The 16,559-nt window shown below is 42.0% G+C and overlaps 1 protein-coding gene across 8 annotated transcripts in view; it reads left to right on the plus strand.

The window, feature by feature from the left end:
- Nucleotides 1-16,559, plus strand: part of CEP83 (centrosomal protein 83) — a 115,545-nt gene that overhangs the window by 95,059 nt on the left and 3,927 nt on the right. For all 8 annotated transcript variants that reach the window (XM_027855869.1, XM_027855871.1, XM_027855870.1 and 5 more), the window contains 3 exons: nucleotides 4,113-4,188; nucleotides 7,171-7,328; nucleotides 9,387-9,516. In XM_027855869.1, coding sequence (XP_027711670.1) covers nucleotides 4,113-4,188; nucleotides 7,171-7,328; nucleotides 9,387-9,516 — 364 coding nt within the window. The remainder of the gene's footprint in view (nucleotides 1-4,112; nucleotides 4,189-7,170; nucleotides 7,329-9,386; nucleotides 9,517-16,559) is intronic.

Below are 16,559 nucleotides of genomic sequence, written 5' to 3' on the forward strand. Positions count from 1 at the left end.
TAGTCTTAGGGGGAGGTAATAAGGGGCTGAGTTAGGAGGGTGACTGGGAGTAGACAGAAAGAGAATACATCTGAGAGATGTTGTAGGGAAAGAAATTTCAAGAGTTGGAAATAGTGAGGAGGGACAGGGTCAAAAGAGAGAATAGAATAAATGGGGGGTAAGATAGGATGAAGGGAAATACACTTAGTTTTTCACAACAGGACTACTATGGAAGTGTTTTGCATGACTGCACATCTATAACCTGTATCGAGATGCTTGCCTTTTCAATGAAGGGGGGTGGGGAGGGAGGAAGGGAGAAAATTTGGAACCCAAAGTTTTAAAAACACATGTTAAAAATAAAGAAAAGGAAAAAAAAAGTTGGCAACAGATAGTATATGTCAGATAGATAAGTGAGAGAGAGAGAGAGCAGCTGAGCATGACACTGAAATAGTGAACTTAGGCAGTTAGAAGGGTACTTGAACTTGGCAGTAATAGGGAATTTCAGAAGGCTGAAGGGTTTAGGGGGAAGGGGGATGATGGAGTAGGAGAAAGTAGCATAGCCCAGCTCTCCCCACATTTACTCCAACAAAAATCTCAGAAAGATGCCAGATTGAGTGGTGATTGGGAAGTCTAAGGAGAAACCAGAGTTGGTCATTTATCCATCCCCAGATCACAAAATTAGCCCATAGGCAAGTGACCATGGCAAGATTTGTGGAAGAAGGACGGGTCTGTAGTTCTGTTGGTCTGACCCTAAAGATGGATTTTGGTTTCAGCCCACTGGCACATCTCTGACATTGTGACCCAAGACCTGTATCTAGGACACATCCCTGGGGTAAGTCACGGATGATGTGGAACCTTCTGGCTAACTGAGAGGGGTAGGGATCAATATCTGCTGGAGTTTCACCCAGAGGCAAGTCTGTAGTTGTGTTGCTGAGACTTAATGCAGGATCTATAACCTGGAAAGCTCATCTAGGAGGGCAGTGATCCGTCCTTGCTCAAGATTAGACTGCTTAGGGCCCACTGGAAGTTCTCATCTTTTTTACTCAAACTGTCCTGGAGATCCTTGACGAATACGGTAGTCGTAACCCAGAAAACACATTGGCAAGATCCCCAGAGAATACAAATCAGGACTAAATGAGGCCCTGGATTGCATTCCTGCTAGAAGTGCACAGACCATGGCCTTACCATAAAGTCCCAGTTTGAAAAGTAAAACTGGAAAAAGGAGTAAACAACAACAAAAGATTTCCATGACAAAAAGCTGTTATGGATCTAGGGATGTCCAAGACACATACACATAACCAGAAGAGGAAAACAATTCTACAATATACAAGCAAAGCCTTAAAGAAGAACACAGCTTAGCCACAAAGTCATTAGAATTCCCAAAGAAATAAAGCAGGAGTTTTAAAAAGAGTTTAAAATGATATTATAAATGAAATGAGTGCTAGAGAAAATTATTGGGAAATAAATGACAGGTTTGAAGGACAGATTGAAAGTGAGAGTCCATGAGAAAATAAGAAATATTAAAAACAAAGTCAGAAGACTGAAAAAATAGAAGCAAATGTAGACAACAAGCATTTAATAATGTAATATTATAAATATTATCATGTAAATGCTATCAAAAGCAACTGACCTAAAAACAGATCAAGGAGAGATAATTTAAGATTTCCTGAACTACATGATGGCCATGACCAAAAAGAAAGATTTGAATTTAAGAAATGGTAAAAGAGAACTGTCTAGACTTATCAGAATCAGAGGACAGAGAGCAAATGGAAAGAATCTGCCAGTCACTTCCTGAAAGCAGTCCTAAAATGAAAACTCCCAAGAACATCACAGCCAAAATTACAAGAAGTTCTGTTTTGAAGTGCCTACAGGAAACCCAGTCTGAAATACCCAATGGGCAGCTGGGAATGCTGGAATGGAACTCAGAGGGCCAAAGAAACCTGGGATTCATAGAGATAATAATTGAATTCCACTGGTGTAATGAGGTCAAGTGAGAGAGTAAAATGAGAAAAGAGAAGAGGGCCAGAGTAGAGCCTTGGGGGAGGGCAGCCATGGTCAGTGGGTGTTACCTGGATGAAGGTCCAGCGAGAGAGATTCAGAAGGATCAATGAGACAGGTTGGAGGAGAATGAGGAGAGAGTGGAATTAGGAAAACTCCAAGAGATTATTTAGGAGGAGGGGGTGGTCGGCAGTATGGCATGCTAGTGAGAGGTCAAGAAGGTTGAGGTTTGAGATGAGGTCTTTATCTTAGATGATTGGTAACTGAACTTTTTTTTTCCAATTACATGTAAAAATAATTTTTAACATTTGTTTTTTAAAATTTTGAGTTTGAAATTCTCTCCCTCCCCTCCTTGAGAAGGCAAGCATTTTGATATAGGTTATACATATGCAGTCATGTAAAACATTTCCATAATAGTCATATTGTGAAAGAAAACACAGACCAAAAAAAAAAAAAGGAAGTAAAGTTTTAAAAAGTATGCTTTGATTTGCATTCAGACTCCCATCAGTTTTCTCTCTGGAGGTGGATAGCATTTTTCATCATAAGTCCATTCAGTGTCTTGGATCTTTGTATTGCTAAGAACAGCCAAGTTGTTCACAGATGATCATCATAAAATATTTCCGTTACCGTGCACAGTGTTCTACTGGTTCTACTCACTTCACTTTGTGCCGGTTCATATAAGTCTTCCCAGGTTTTTCTGAAACCATCCTGCTCACCATGTCTTATAGCACAATAGTATTCTATCATAATCATATAGCACAATTTGTTTGGCTATTCCTAAATTGATGGACATCCCCTCAATTTCCAGTTCTTTGCCTCCACTAAGAGCTGCTGTAAATATTTTTATACCTATAGGTCCTTTTCGTTTTTCTTTGATCTCTTTGGGATACGGACCTAGTAGTGGTATTGCTGGGTCAAAGGGTATGTATGTTTTATAAGCTCTTTGGGCATAGTTCCAATTTGCTTTCCAGAATGGTGGGATCACTTCACAACTCTACCAACAATGAATTAGTGTCCCCATTTTCCCACATCCCCTCCAACATTTGTCATTTTCTTTTTCTGTCATATTAGCCTTAGGTGTGAGGTGGTACCTCAGAGTTGTTTTAATTTGCATTTCTCTAATCGATAGCGGTGATTCAGAGCATTTTTCACATGACTACAGATAGCTTTGATTTCTTCTGAAAACTGCCTGTTCATGTCCTTTGATCATTTATCAATTGGGGAATGTCCTGTAGTCTTATAAATTGGACTCAGCTCTCAATATATGTGAGAGATGAGGCCTTTATCAGAGAAACACGCTATACTTTTTTTTAACAGCTATGATGACTCTGTATTTCCCTTCATCCTGTTTCCCCCTGTTTATCCTTCTCTTTCTCTCCTTTCATCCTGTCCCCCTGTTTTTAGCTAGCTTTTCACCTTCTCACTGAACAGCCTAGGCTGTTTTTGCTCCTTGTCGAGACTCCCCTGAAAGAGGGATCCTTCAGCTTCTGGGTGCTTACTTCGTTCCCAAGTTATTTCACTCTATTACCACCATAGCAGACCACAGCTGGGGCTCAGGAGATAAATGTTAGGGAATTTTCAGAGGTTAAATGAATTTCCCAGGGTCATACTTAGCAAGTGCTAGAGGCATGATTTGAACCCGCATCTTTCTGGTTGTAAGTCCAGGACTATTCACAATGCCTCACTCTCTCATAGCAACAAATGGCCCAGTAAGTGGTTTAGAAAATAAATGCTTTGAGTTTGAGGAGGAAAGAGATAGAAACATTTACACCTGGCGTAAACCTCTGTTCCCTAGGCTAACCATTCTATCTATAGGGACACTTGTATTTGTGTGCCCCACGCGGGACCCCCACTTTCCTCTTCCTCCTGTGAAGCTGATGTTTTGATCAGAATATCTAAGATGCTCCTTCCTGTTTTGTGTCGGCCAGCACCTTGAGACCTGAGGTTCCATGCGGTAGCGCCTCCCAGGGTGTGCAGGGTACAGTGCAGTGACTGAGCAGGACGGTCTTTCCATAAAGATGGAATGACCTTTCAGGATCTGACTTTACTAAAAACTTACCGTTGGACTATAAATTATTAATTCATCATACCATTAGTTCTTAATAACATTCTTTGTCGCATTGTCAAATTTTTAGAATGAAGCTTCAGCAGCAGATGATTGCTAATGAGAACGTAGAAAAAGAAAAAACTGAAAATGCTGATCTTAAACAGGTAAGAGCTTGTAGGTGTTGGTTCACATTTTAATTGCTTGTTTAAAGATCTCCAGGATTCAGACAGTCTCAGCTAAGTCAGTAAGCATTTATTAAGCACCTATTATGTGCCAGGCACTGCACTGAGGGCTGTGGATACAAAAAGAGGCAAAAGACAGTCCCCTGGCTTCAGCAGGCTGAGCATCTATAGATTTTAGATTTCAGCATTGTAAAAACCCCATCACTGTGGTTGTTAATACGCCGCTGAGTTTGATTTCTAAAGTTTCAGCTTTAGTTTAGGAAGTTGCTGTTGCCCTCTGATATTTTCTTAAGATACTTATCTACTGATCTATAATCAAATACTGGCTTGTTCCAAACCACAGCCCCAGATTGCATAGAATGTTAAGTTACTGCAGGTGAGTCACAGGTAACTCCAGTTTTGTTTTGTTTTTTGTTTTATTAGTTGTTTCTTATTGTATCCTCAAGAGCTAAGGCAGTATGGTATTTTCAGAAATGTTAATTTTATCATTAAAAATTTCAGACATGAAAACAAGAGATTTGTCGGAGGTCTTAGAGTGCTTTAAAGTGAAAGGGAAGAGCCCCTCCTTTTGGGATCCTGCTTAGGACGTCGTGTGGGTGCTTGGCCACGGTGCACTCCAGTGCAGCTAGTTTCTGAATCATAGCTGAGTGGTCACAGAGGAGTTAGCTGGTCTTGGTTGATTTTAGCCTTATCAGCCTGTGGCTCACGAGGGTGTTTTAAAACGGCCTGTTCATTTAGCTGTCACGCAGAATGGTATTTGCAACTGTGGCTAAAGTAAAGCTTTGTAGTTCTTCATTCCATGAGAGGGGAGAGAGCAGAGGCCATTTCATGTGTTCTGTGGACATTTGTTTGCTAAATATGCACACACCTGCTTTATTTATTTTTTTGTTATATATACAAATAAAAGTCTATAGCAATGCTCTCCAAAATATTTTGATTGTGTACCCCATCAGAAAAAAATTGAGCATACCCCTAATATATGTATATCTTTTTATAAATTGAGGGGAAGCTAGGTAGCTCAGTGGATAGAGTGCTGTGCCTGGAGTCAGGAAGACCTAACTTCAAATCTGACCTCAGACACTTACTAGCTGTGTGACCCTGGGCAAGTCACTTCACCCTCTTTGCCTCAGTTTCCTCATCTGTAAAATGAACTGGAGAAATAAGTGGCAAACCGCTCTGGTATCTTTGCCAAGAGAATCTCATATGGGATCATAGAGTCAGAATTGACTGAAATGACTAAACAACATATATAATATTGTGTGTGTGTACATTTATATTTATATGGGCATATACAGACACATACTATTGTACGTGTATAGAGAGGCAGTGGGTGTAGAGGACAGAGACACAGTTGTGAAGAGAAGCTCGCACTTCACATTTCGCCTCCAACACATACAGGCTCTGTGGCTCTGGACAAGTCACTTCCCCCCTCACTGCTCTAGGCAGCTCTGTAAGACTATAAGTTGCAGAAAAGGTAGCTAATTGCATTGGTGGAGGGAATTTCCTCACTTGGGAGCTCCCTATAGCAATGAAATCACAGTTATAATCCCTGTTCCTATCCATTTATTATACTAACATGTAGATTATAAGAGATGCACAAAAAATAGAAATTTTAACGAGGTGAGATAAAGATGAGTTTTAAAAAACATTTAAAATGTTATCAATAGTACTAAAATCATTTTGCTCTCACTAAAAATATAATGCTTTTATTAATAGTAATATTTCTTAGACTAATGTAATTGAATATGCTGCATGATTTTGAAGGAAACTTCATATCTATCCTAGAAGAGAGGGTGGACTCAGAAATGATACTTATTCAGTTAATTTGGTCAATATAGGCAGCCAAGTAGGTCATTTCTTTTTCTTTGCTGGGGCCGGGAAGAAGGTGGTCGGGGGAGATACTTTATTAAAAGATATACAATATAGCATTCTAGGAATAATTTTAGGAGTCCTGTTTCTCATCGTATAGGTAATCATCACACACCAAAGAGATATTCACCAAAATATTAAGTGAAATTGAATTACCTCTGATGACCACTCAGCAGTGTTCAGTCCAGATCTGCTCCTCTTTATGAAGGCCTGCTGAGTGCCCATGTTATCCCTTACTTTCCTATTTGTGTCTGGCTGTCTTAGTTGACTCTTGGTTTGAGTGTAAGGACCTGGGTTGGTCCACAGGATGCAGGAAGGGGAATCCTGTATAATCGGGCTGTTAAAGGTAGGTTAGGGCCAGGTTGTGAAGGGCCCACCAGTGGTTTCTATTGGATCCTGGAATCAGCAGGAAGCTGTTGGAGTTGATGGAGTAGGGGCGAATGTGTTTTCAGATTTATGCTTCAGGAAAATCACTTTGGCAGCTGCATAGAAGATAGGTTGAAGAAGAAAGAAGGTTGAAATAGGGGGATCCAGGAGGAGGATTTTGGAATAATGCAGAGGGGAAGCGAGGCTAGGTGAGTAGTCAGAAGGGGGCGGATGTCTGAGATGTACAAGTAAAAACGGTACAGCTTGCAGGTTTTGAAGAAGGTGGGCTGCGACCTACCTTCCATTTGGTTGATCCAATAGTGCCTGATCGAGAGGGGAAAGTTCTTTGCGGGGAGAGGGATTTGGCTAAAACTGTATGAGCATTATATGGGTTTAATTTGTTAGTGGGATCTCTGTTACTCATTACTTTTACTGTGAATGGTTTTCTGTTCACTTGAACTTAGGGCCTGATATTTGTAGGAGGCAGGGAGTAATTTTGCTCCAAGAATATGGTAATAGTTAAATGTTGTTTTCCCTTCCCAGCCATCTCACTTCACTGAAGGGAGGGGTGCTAGGCAGATTGTGGCCACGAAAACTGCTCCTGGTGATGGCACCTGTGAGGGGGTACCTTGGTGGGGCGGGACAGGGCATCCAGGTGCTTTCTGTTTTACATCTTTGAGAGTTTTGTTTAAAAAGCATCTGTTTTTCTTCCCCCTTTTTCTTTTAAAGCAAATCAGTGGTTTACAGATCCAAGTTACCTCCCTCACACAGTCGGAGACGGAGTTGGTGGATTCTAACCGAAAGCTGAAGGAGATGGTGGAGAGGCTGAAGCAGGAATGCCGGACTGCACGGACTCAAGCAGAAAAGGCTCAGGTGGAGGCTGAAAAGTAGGTGCAGCTAGAAGCTTCCTTACGGACGATGCACAGCGCTCTTCCCAGCAGCCCTGGCATTTGTTGTGTACACGTAGAGGTGTATATGTGTATGTGTGTGTGTATGTATATGCACAGACACACAGGCGTAAAAATGGGGGGGAGAGAGGGAGAGTGAGTGAGGGGACTGTGCTTCCCTCTGAGTCCGGCAGCTCTCCGTCTGCAGGTGGAGAGCATGTTTCAGCTTGATTTGTGTCAGTCAGAGGTCATAAGGTGATTCCACAGTCTTTACAGTATTGATATTCGTGTCCGAATTATTGTTTTGGTTCTGCTCACTTCACTGAATGCTTTCGGTGATAAAAAGGCATGAGGTGCTAGACATGGTGGACACTAGAAAACGTTACCAAAAATGAGATTGATGCTGTGTTAGCAGATGGGAAATACCCGGAGGCCGTTGTAGAAGCAATTTCCAGGCATCCCAGTGTACATTCATGCCATGAACCTCTTCAGACAAAGATCAGTGTCAGTGCTGACGGAGAAGCTGTGGAGACCAATGGAGGCAGCTCTAACCTGCCCGAGCTAAGCCAGCCATCGGTTCTGCAAAACGACGGCTGAGAAGCAGCCTCTGAAAGACGCTCTCAGAGAAATAAATGCATGATGAGAAAAGGAAGTGAGTCAGCTCTCTAGGGTGTCGACGGGATAATCCACGGGTAGCCGGCCTTCCCTGTTGTTTTTCGTGAAAGGTCTAGAAACAGGCCCCAGGACGTTGGGTGGACTCCTTGTGGAAGATTTATAGGAGGGCGTAGACAAGAGAAGGCAGTGTACACTCTGGAGGGAAGTCACTGATGGAGAATTTTCAGAGAAGGTAGAAACCATCCATTCCAGTCCTCCCTGCCCTGCCATGACGATGCTGAGGCCCATGAGGGTGCAGGGAATACCCACACTGACCAGTTTCACACACCCCATCAGGGTCAAATTACCATGGGCCACGTTATCAAGAGAACAGATGTGCTGACGTGGACAAAGGACCCAGGGATGGCTTTGTGTGGTGGAAGTGACGATGCCAGTGACAGTAAGGGACATCAATGCACGTGTGATCTGCACGGCAGCCTTGTGAGGTAGAGGCCGTAGAGATGATTCGTGATATAGGCACCGAGTTGAACAGCAGAGGAGAACAGGCTGGATTGCCTTTACTGCAGAGCTTGCTTAATGATTCCAAGCTTCCCATGAAAGCAGAGGCCCGTGGTTTTAATCTTAGCCTTCTGTAGTTGTTGCTGTGGTTGTGAGTTACGAAGTACAACTCCCTGAAGGTGTAAAAGAGACATCAGCCGAGGGCAGTGGAGAGGTGCCTGACAGGTGTGCGTGTGTGTGTGTGTGTGTGTGTGTGCGTGTGCGCGTGCACGTGTGTGTATGTATGCGTGTGTGTGTGCATGTAGGAAGCAGCTCAGAGCCCTAAGGGGAATGCACTGAACAAGACTGAAAGATGCCATCATCCATGGGCCGTCTCATGGAAGGAGAAAGGGACTGGTCATGTGGTGAGGGGGAGGGGACACAGTCAGCAGTGAGCAGGAAGGCCCCTGGGCAGCCTCGTGATTTCAGATACAACTGAGGAACAGCCGTGGTGTGGTGGGTGGACCTCTTCTGGTGAGCTTAGGGGAGATTGAGAACCAGGGTCCTCAAGGATGGGGCATGATTTGCATTAGTGAGAGAAATTATGATTTCAGTTTACTATTTACCGATGAGGAAACCTTGGAGAGGTCAGGCAATTTGACCACGCGTAGCTAAAAACTCAGAATCAGGGTATGACCCCGGGTCTTCCTGACTGCCGGTTTATCCCTCTCCCCTCATGCCTCTCTACCTCCTCCCTGGCCTAGGAAGCAGGAGGCCTCAGCAGCCCTGTGCATTTCTCAGGGCCTGCATTTGCTGAACTGTCAAAAAGAGACTTGGACTAGATGCTTCCCCAAGATCCTCACCAGCTTTCATGATCTGTGATTCTGGGGTGAAACTTAGTAATGAGTTGACTGTTATACTGTCAATATAATCTTAAAAAATTTTTTTCAAATTTATTTTTGACAGTTCTTTGGAAGAGAAGCGGGTAGAATGGTTGGAAGAAAAGCATAAACTTCACGAACGTATCAAAGAAAAAGAAGAGAAGTACAGCCAGGCCAAAGAGAAATTGCAGCGAGCCTCACTTGCTCAAAAAAAGGTAAGTCAATAGCTTATTATTGGTATCAGTGATTTTGTTGTTGTTCAGTTGTGTCCAACTCTTTGTGAATCCATTTGGGGTTTCTTGGCAGAGATCCTAGAGTAGTTTACCATTTCCTTCTCCAGCTCATTTGACAGATGAGGAAACTGAGGCAAACAAGGTGAAGTAACTTGCCGAGGGTCACACAGCTAGGAAGTATCTGAGGCCAGATTTGAACACAGGAAGACTCATCTTCCTGACTCCAGGCCCAGCGCCCTGTGCACTGTGGCGCCACCTAGCTGACCAATATCAATAGTAACAGCAACAATAGTAGTTTCCTTGTTTTAAGATTTGCAGGGCTCTTAAGCAATTTATTTTGAGAATAAGGTCTTTAGGGCATGTTTATTTTCAAATTTAAATATGATTTTATATAGTCAACTGTACAAGAGTGGGACAGGATGAGCAGGTTCATTTAGTCAGTTATTTGCAATTCAGTGCATTTTGCCAGAGAAAATAAAAATGTTCGTAAATGCATGACAGGATTTAGAGCTGGAAGAGTCATCTGGGGCTGTCTTCTAGAAGAAGTGACTTTGCCCAAGTCTCACGGACAGTCAGCTAGAAAGTGGCGGCGCAGGACCACTGACCCCCACACTCCCTTCTCTTTCTTTGACAACTTGCCATCTCTCTACTGGCTGCTTAGTTCTGAAGCCAGCCCCTGGGGGGAAAAACACATACACACACACACATATGTATATATACATGTACATACGTATGTATATGTGTGTGTATATGTATATCTATAGACATATCGATGTACATACATAGATACATAATATACCTAAAGTGTAGCAATGACAGTGCTGTTTCAGTTATCCATCGCTGCCTTTTATTTGATTGTTCTAAAGGAAAAAAATACAGTTATCCTACTGGTGTTGCCATGCATAGTGAGACATAGAATATAGTTGTCTGAAGAATAAAAATTAGTATCACACAGAGGGCAATGGAGAGATGCATGGTAGGTATGAGCAGCCATAGCATATTCTCAATGGCGAGCTCTGAGAACAAGAGTAAAAGTGTGAGTTCAGAAGACATGTATGCATATGTCCACCATCCTTTCACATCAGTAGTGTGATTGGCTCTCATAGTGGCAAAGGCAGCTTCAGGTAGCAGTGGTAGGAGATGGTGATGTCTGGGCAGGATCAGCTAGGTATTCCTGTCACCATTACCATACTAATTCTCCCTGTTTGTGTGAGAGAAGCTAATGAAACGTTTCACAAAGTTTTCATAGACAGAACTGGAATGGGCCTTAGAGATTAGAGTCCTTTCATCTAACAGTGAGGATACCACAACCCAAAGAGGGTGGAATGATTTGACCAAAGTAACACAGCTAATTAGTGGTAGAACTGGGACTAGTACCCAGCTCTCCTGATATTTCTGTACCCCTTTAGTTTAAGAAGGCATTCTTCCCAAGTATTCTGACTCAGAGAGCACAGGACACACTGTTTAGGCATCCATTCCTTATTTATGAATTATTCTTAACTTGAGAACTATCTGTAAATAAACATAATCCCCAACGTCATCATCACTGGGGTCACTGCATAAATGGCTTGAGAGTTCAGTGCATTTCTATCTCACTTTCAGACTTCCTGACACTTTTTTCTTTCTGCAATAACAAGGTTATCATAGCAGTGAAATAATGCATAAAAGTGGTTTCTCATCTGAATGTAAGACTGTATTTATTTGTATATCTACTTTTCTTATGTCTCTTTGCTGTCTATCATAGTGACTGTGTGGTATTAGTGGTGTCTAGATTTTTCATGGTCCAGGATGATTTCATCACACAACTTCCTTTTACTGATTTAAGCTCTTGAATATTGGGAGGAGACCAAATTCTGTCCACTTTGCTTGACATAAGGAGAGCTGGCGTTACTTTTCTTGAGGAAGCCTTCATTTAAAGTATCTTAGATAGAAACTTCTTTAGTTATTCGGTTGGTTTGGGGTTGTGTGATTCTGGGGCAAAAGTGACATCCAGTGGTGACTTAGGCCACCAAAGTGAATCACATGTATGCCACTGCCACTCTTTGGAAGTCAGTCATTTAAACCCTTTGGGCCTCAGTTTCCTTATCTGTTAATGGATTTGGAGTAGTTCAGTAGTCTGCATTTTTTGATCACATACCCTTGTCAGTAAAATATTTTCAAGCATGCATCTGAAGAATATGAGTATTTACTTAAGTTATGACATTTGTGTTATAACATTTTGCAACTTAAAATAGAGCTTTAAGAATGAGATGTATTTTGAAAATAATATTTTCTTTATTAATGGTATGGAAAACCTTTTTGCTCTTACTCAAATAGTGGTATTTTTAGGGACAGCAATATGATTGAAGATGTTTCATTCTTTTTTGAAGATCTTGGTAAACACTTTGTGTCTTAGCAATTCAAGCATCAGCTTCTAAGTTTAGCTTATCTTGATAACTTGGTTTTAATGACTGTCAGCTGAAAAAGATACCTCACAAACATGCATAAATCTACATGGAAGAAGTGTATCTTTGGCTCTTCTAACTGAATCCCAGTACTCATTTTTCAGTCCTATCCTCCAGTAATTCAAAAGTTATTGTTGAATATAAATTAGTAAATCTTCCCTGATGTCAGTCACTTGTTCTTATAAACAATCTATATGAAAGGTTTTGTATTTTTTTGATAAATAGTACAGATCAGACAATTCTGTTTCCAAGTTTTTTTAAATGTGCAGATAGGAATTTTTAGAGGTGATACACATGTTTTCAGCAGCCCAGAGAAGTAAGAGGAAGCATCTGGAAGGAGAGTGTGGTCAATAGTGTCAGACACTTGAGAGGCCAAGCAGGATGGAGATAGTGGACAGGCTTCGATTGGACAGTTGAGATCACTGGCAAGTCTGGAGAGAGCAGTTTCAGTGGAGGGTAGGAGGTAAGGGTAAAGAGAGTGTTGAGAACCGGGAGACTAAGAGGGGTGGGTTTGGAGGAAAAAAATAATGCAGTCAGATCGGCAGTACAGATTGCAACCCCTCCACTTCTGCTGAATGAAAAGTGGTGAGGCAGAGCTCTTACTCCCCAGCCACTCCCCCCTCGTGCAGAGCCAATTCTGTCAAATAGCCCCTATGCTAGCCATGAGGTGACCTGGAAGGCAGAGGAAGGGGGCAGGGAGCAGGGGCTTTCACAGTGGTGCCAGGAGAGCTTGAGAGGGTTTGCAGGTACCCAGACTGTGGTCAGCTGTGGTGTGAGGGTGGGGTTTGCAGCTTGCACAACCATCTAGGGAGCATGTGGAGTTGGGGGATGTTGCACAATAATGGGTGAAGGGGTGGTGGAGTGGTAGTGGAGGTAGTCCCAATGAGCCTGGTTATTTACCCTAGGGTTCATGACATAGCCCACTTGAGGTATAAATCATTGGGTTAGATGACTGTCAAAGTCCCTTCCAACTCAGGGGAAACTGACTATTGAATCCGATGGCCTGTGTTTGAATCCCACATCATCTTAACCTCTGACAGTCTGGCTTCCAACCTCATTGTTCCACCAAAACCATTAATTGCCAAATCCAGTGGCCTTTTCTCATTTCTTATTCTCCTTGACTTTCAGACTTGATTTTAATTTTCAGACTTTTGATCACCCCTTCCTCCTTGATACTGTCTTCCCTATAGTTTTTTGGGACACCCCTCTCTTCTTTCCACCTGCCTATCTGACTGCTCCTTTTCTGTCTCCTTTGCTGGATCCTCCTCCATATCATGTCTTTGAACAGTAGCTGTCCCTCAGGGTTCTGTCCAAGGTCATCTTCTCTTCTCCTTCTACAGGAGATCTCATCAGCTCCCCTGGTTTTAATTACCATCTCTATGCTAATGATTTCTTTATTAATTTTAGTTTTTAACAATCACTTCCATACGCTTTTGAGTTTTAAATTTTTCTTTTCCTCCCTCCCCAAGACTGTGCACAATCTGATATAGGCTATCCATATACATTTCACATTAGTGATGTTGTAAGGAAGAATTAGAACCAATAGGAGGAACCACAAGAAAGGGGAAACAAAACAAAACAGAAGAAAAAAGAAGAGCAAATAGTATGCTTCGATTTGCATTCATACTCCATAGTTCTTTCTTTGGATGTGGATAGCATGTTCTATCATGAGACTTTTGGAGATATCTTAGATCCTTGCTTTGCTGAGAAGGGTTGAGTCTGTCTAAGTCAGTCATTGCACAACGTGGCTGTTACTGTGTACAATGTTCTCCTGGTTCTGCTCACTTCACTCAGCATCAGTCCATACAAGTCTTTCCATGTTTTTCTGAAGTCTGTCTGCTCATCATTTCTTATTGCACAATAGTATTCCATTACATTCATATACTACGACTTGTTCAGCCATTCCCCAGTTGATGGGCATCCTCTCAATTTCCAGTTCTTTGCCATCACAGAAAGAGCTGCTATAAATATTTTTGTACATGTGGGTCCTTTTCCATTTTTATGATCTCTTTGGGATACAGCCCTGGAAGTGCTATTGCTGGGTCAAAGGCTATGCACATTTTTATAGCCCTTTGGACATAGTTCCATATTGCTCTCTAGAATGGTTGGTGGATCAAGTTCACAACTCCACCAACAATGCATTAGTGTTCCAATTTTCCCACATCTTCTCAAACATTTATCATTTTCCTGTTTTATTGTGTTGGCCAACCTGATAGGTGTGATGTGGTACCTTAAAGGTATTTCTCTAATCAATAGTGATTTATAGCATTTTTTCATTTAACTATCGATGGCTTTAATTTCTTCATCTGAAAACTGCTGTTCATATCCTTTGACAATTTATCAATTGGGGAATGACTTGTATTCTGATAAATTTGACTTAGTTCTCTATATTTTAGACGAGAGGACCTCATCAGAGATACTGGTTGTAAAAATTCTTTTCCAGTTTTCTACTTTCCTTCTAATCTTGGTTGCATTGGCCTTGTTTGTGCAAAAACTTTTCATACGCTAATGATTCTTAAATCTGCTTAACCTGCCCCAGTCTCTCTGCTGACCTCCAGTCTCACATCTCCAGCTGCTTTTCAGACATCTCAAACTGGATGTCCAGTAGACATCTTAAATTTAGTATGCAGAAAATAAATCTTGTTATCTTCCCCCGTATCTCATCCCCTCCAACTTTGCGTATTACTGTAGAAGGCAACAGCATCCTCCCAGGCCCTCTGGCTCAAAACCTCGGAGTCATCCTGGACTCCTCACTCTCTCTCTCCCCACATCCAAGCTGTCACCAAGGCTTGTCAGTTTTACCTCTGCAACATCTCCCAAATATGCCCATGCCCCCTTCTCTCCTCTGACATTGCCTGACATGACCCAGTCTGGTACAAGTCCTCATCACCTCACCCCTGGACTATTGCAATAGCTGCTGGCAGGGGGTGGGGGGAAGGGTCTGCCTGCCTCTAGTCTCTCTCCACTCCAATCCATCCTCCCTCTAGCCACCAAAGTGATTTCCCTAAAGCACAAGTCTGGCCATGTCGCTCCCCTACTCAATAAACTCCAGCTCTATCCCCTCCAGGATCAAATATGAAATGCTCTCTTTGGCATTCAAGGCCCTTTATAACCTTCATCACTTCCTACCTTTCAAGTCTTTTTGTACATTACTCCCCAACACATACTTTTCAGTCTTTCAATTCCAGTGCCTTCCCTCTGCTAATTATTTTCCATTTATCCTGTATATAGCTTGTTTGTACTTACTTGCTCGTCTCCCCCATTTGACTGTAAGCTTCTAGAGGGCAGGAATAGACTTTTGCACCTTTGTATCCCCAGCACTTAGCATAGTGCCAGGCGCATAGTAGATGCTTAATAAATGTTTCATGATCATTGACATCTGATGCCTGCTCCCTGTACGACTTTCTGACCTCTGTAGGCCTCCATTTCCCTACCTCTCCAATGAGGAGATGGTCTCTCCAGGCTCTCTTGGCTATAGCTCTATGTTGCTATGAAGCAGAGGGCAGGCTGGAGGAGAGCTGATTACATTGCATTTGTCTAGAAAAGGGCCATGTAGTCAAGCAGTTGATGCCTAGTTTAAAAATTCTGTAATCTGTATTTTTAACTAGCTTTATCTCTCCCTAAAAAACACTCCCCCAGAAGCTATTGCAGTAGGCTAGAAAAAACCCTGGATTTGAAGTAACAGGACTTGGCTTCAACTCTTCCGCTTAGTGATGGGGCCAGTGACTCCCTCTCTAGGTCTCTGTTACCTCACCCATGGAGCTAGGGGGCTGGGTTGTGTGATCTTCCAAGGTCCCTACAGATCGAAAGGATCCCCTTGTCCTTCTGGGAACCTAAGGCATATCCTCAATGTGGAATACTGGTCTTCCCCTCCAGGCATCTCATCGCTGCCCTTCTACCAGGGTCCACCTCATTTCCCACCTTCGGCAAAGCCAGCTCACATGCACTTCCGAACTCCCATAGCATCTTACCTGGTGTGGCGGTGTTTTTTAATCTTTGGGGAATCTGTCACATCTTCGTTGATCTGACTCCTTGCATTCCAAGAACTGGGCAGAAGGCCCTGCCTATGATAGGCTTTTTTCAAATGATTGTTAATGGGTGATGTTGCTGATTACTTAATAAGCTAGTATCTGTCATTTTTTAAAGAAGTAATGAGAACAAATGGAGTGCTCTAATGGCCACATGATATTCTAGATAGGTCCTAAAAGAAGTGATGCCATGTTCAGTGATTCCTTTTTTGAAAACCCAGCACAAGACTTGGAGCCTGCAATTACTAGAAATGAACCATCTAATATTTGTAATAGTTTTTCTCCACTTAGACATTATATACATGCCACAATTTTACAAAACGAAATTATTTGCAGTTGTAGCAATAATTATTCCTTTATTTAAAGAAATTACCTAGTTAGCCCTTTTATTAAAAAGAGATTTTTCCTCATATGCTTTTAAATAGGGTTACATGAACAAAAGTCAATTTTTAGAAATATTTTTCTTAATAAAACCAGGTATGGCTGTTAAATTACTTTGTATTTTTTTTAAGAATTCAATCCTTTGAAAAGATGTTTTTAGCTTTGACTTTAG

The sequence above is a fragment of the Vombatus ursinus genome, unplaced genomic scaffold, assembly GCF_900497805.2.
Source record: "Vombatus ursinus unplaced genomic scaffold, bare-nosed wombat genome assembly UNPS02011334.1, whole genome shotgun sequence".
NCBI lineage: Eukaryota > Metazoa > Chordata > Mammalia > Diprotodontia > Vombatidae > Vombatus > Vombatus ursinus.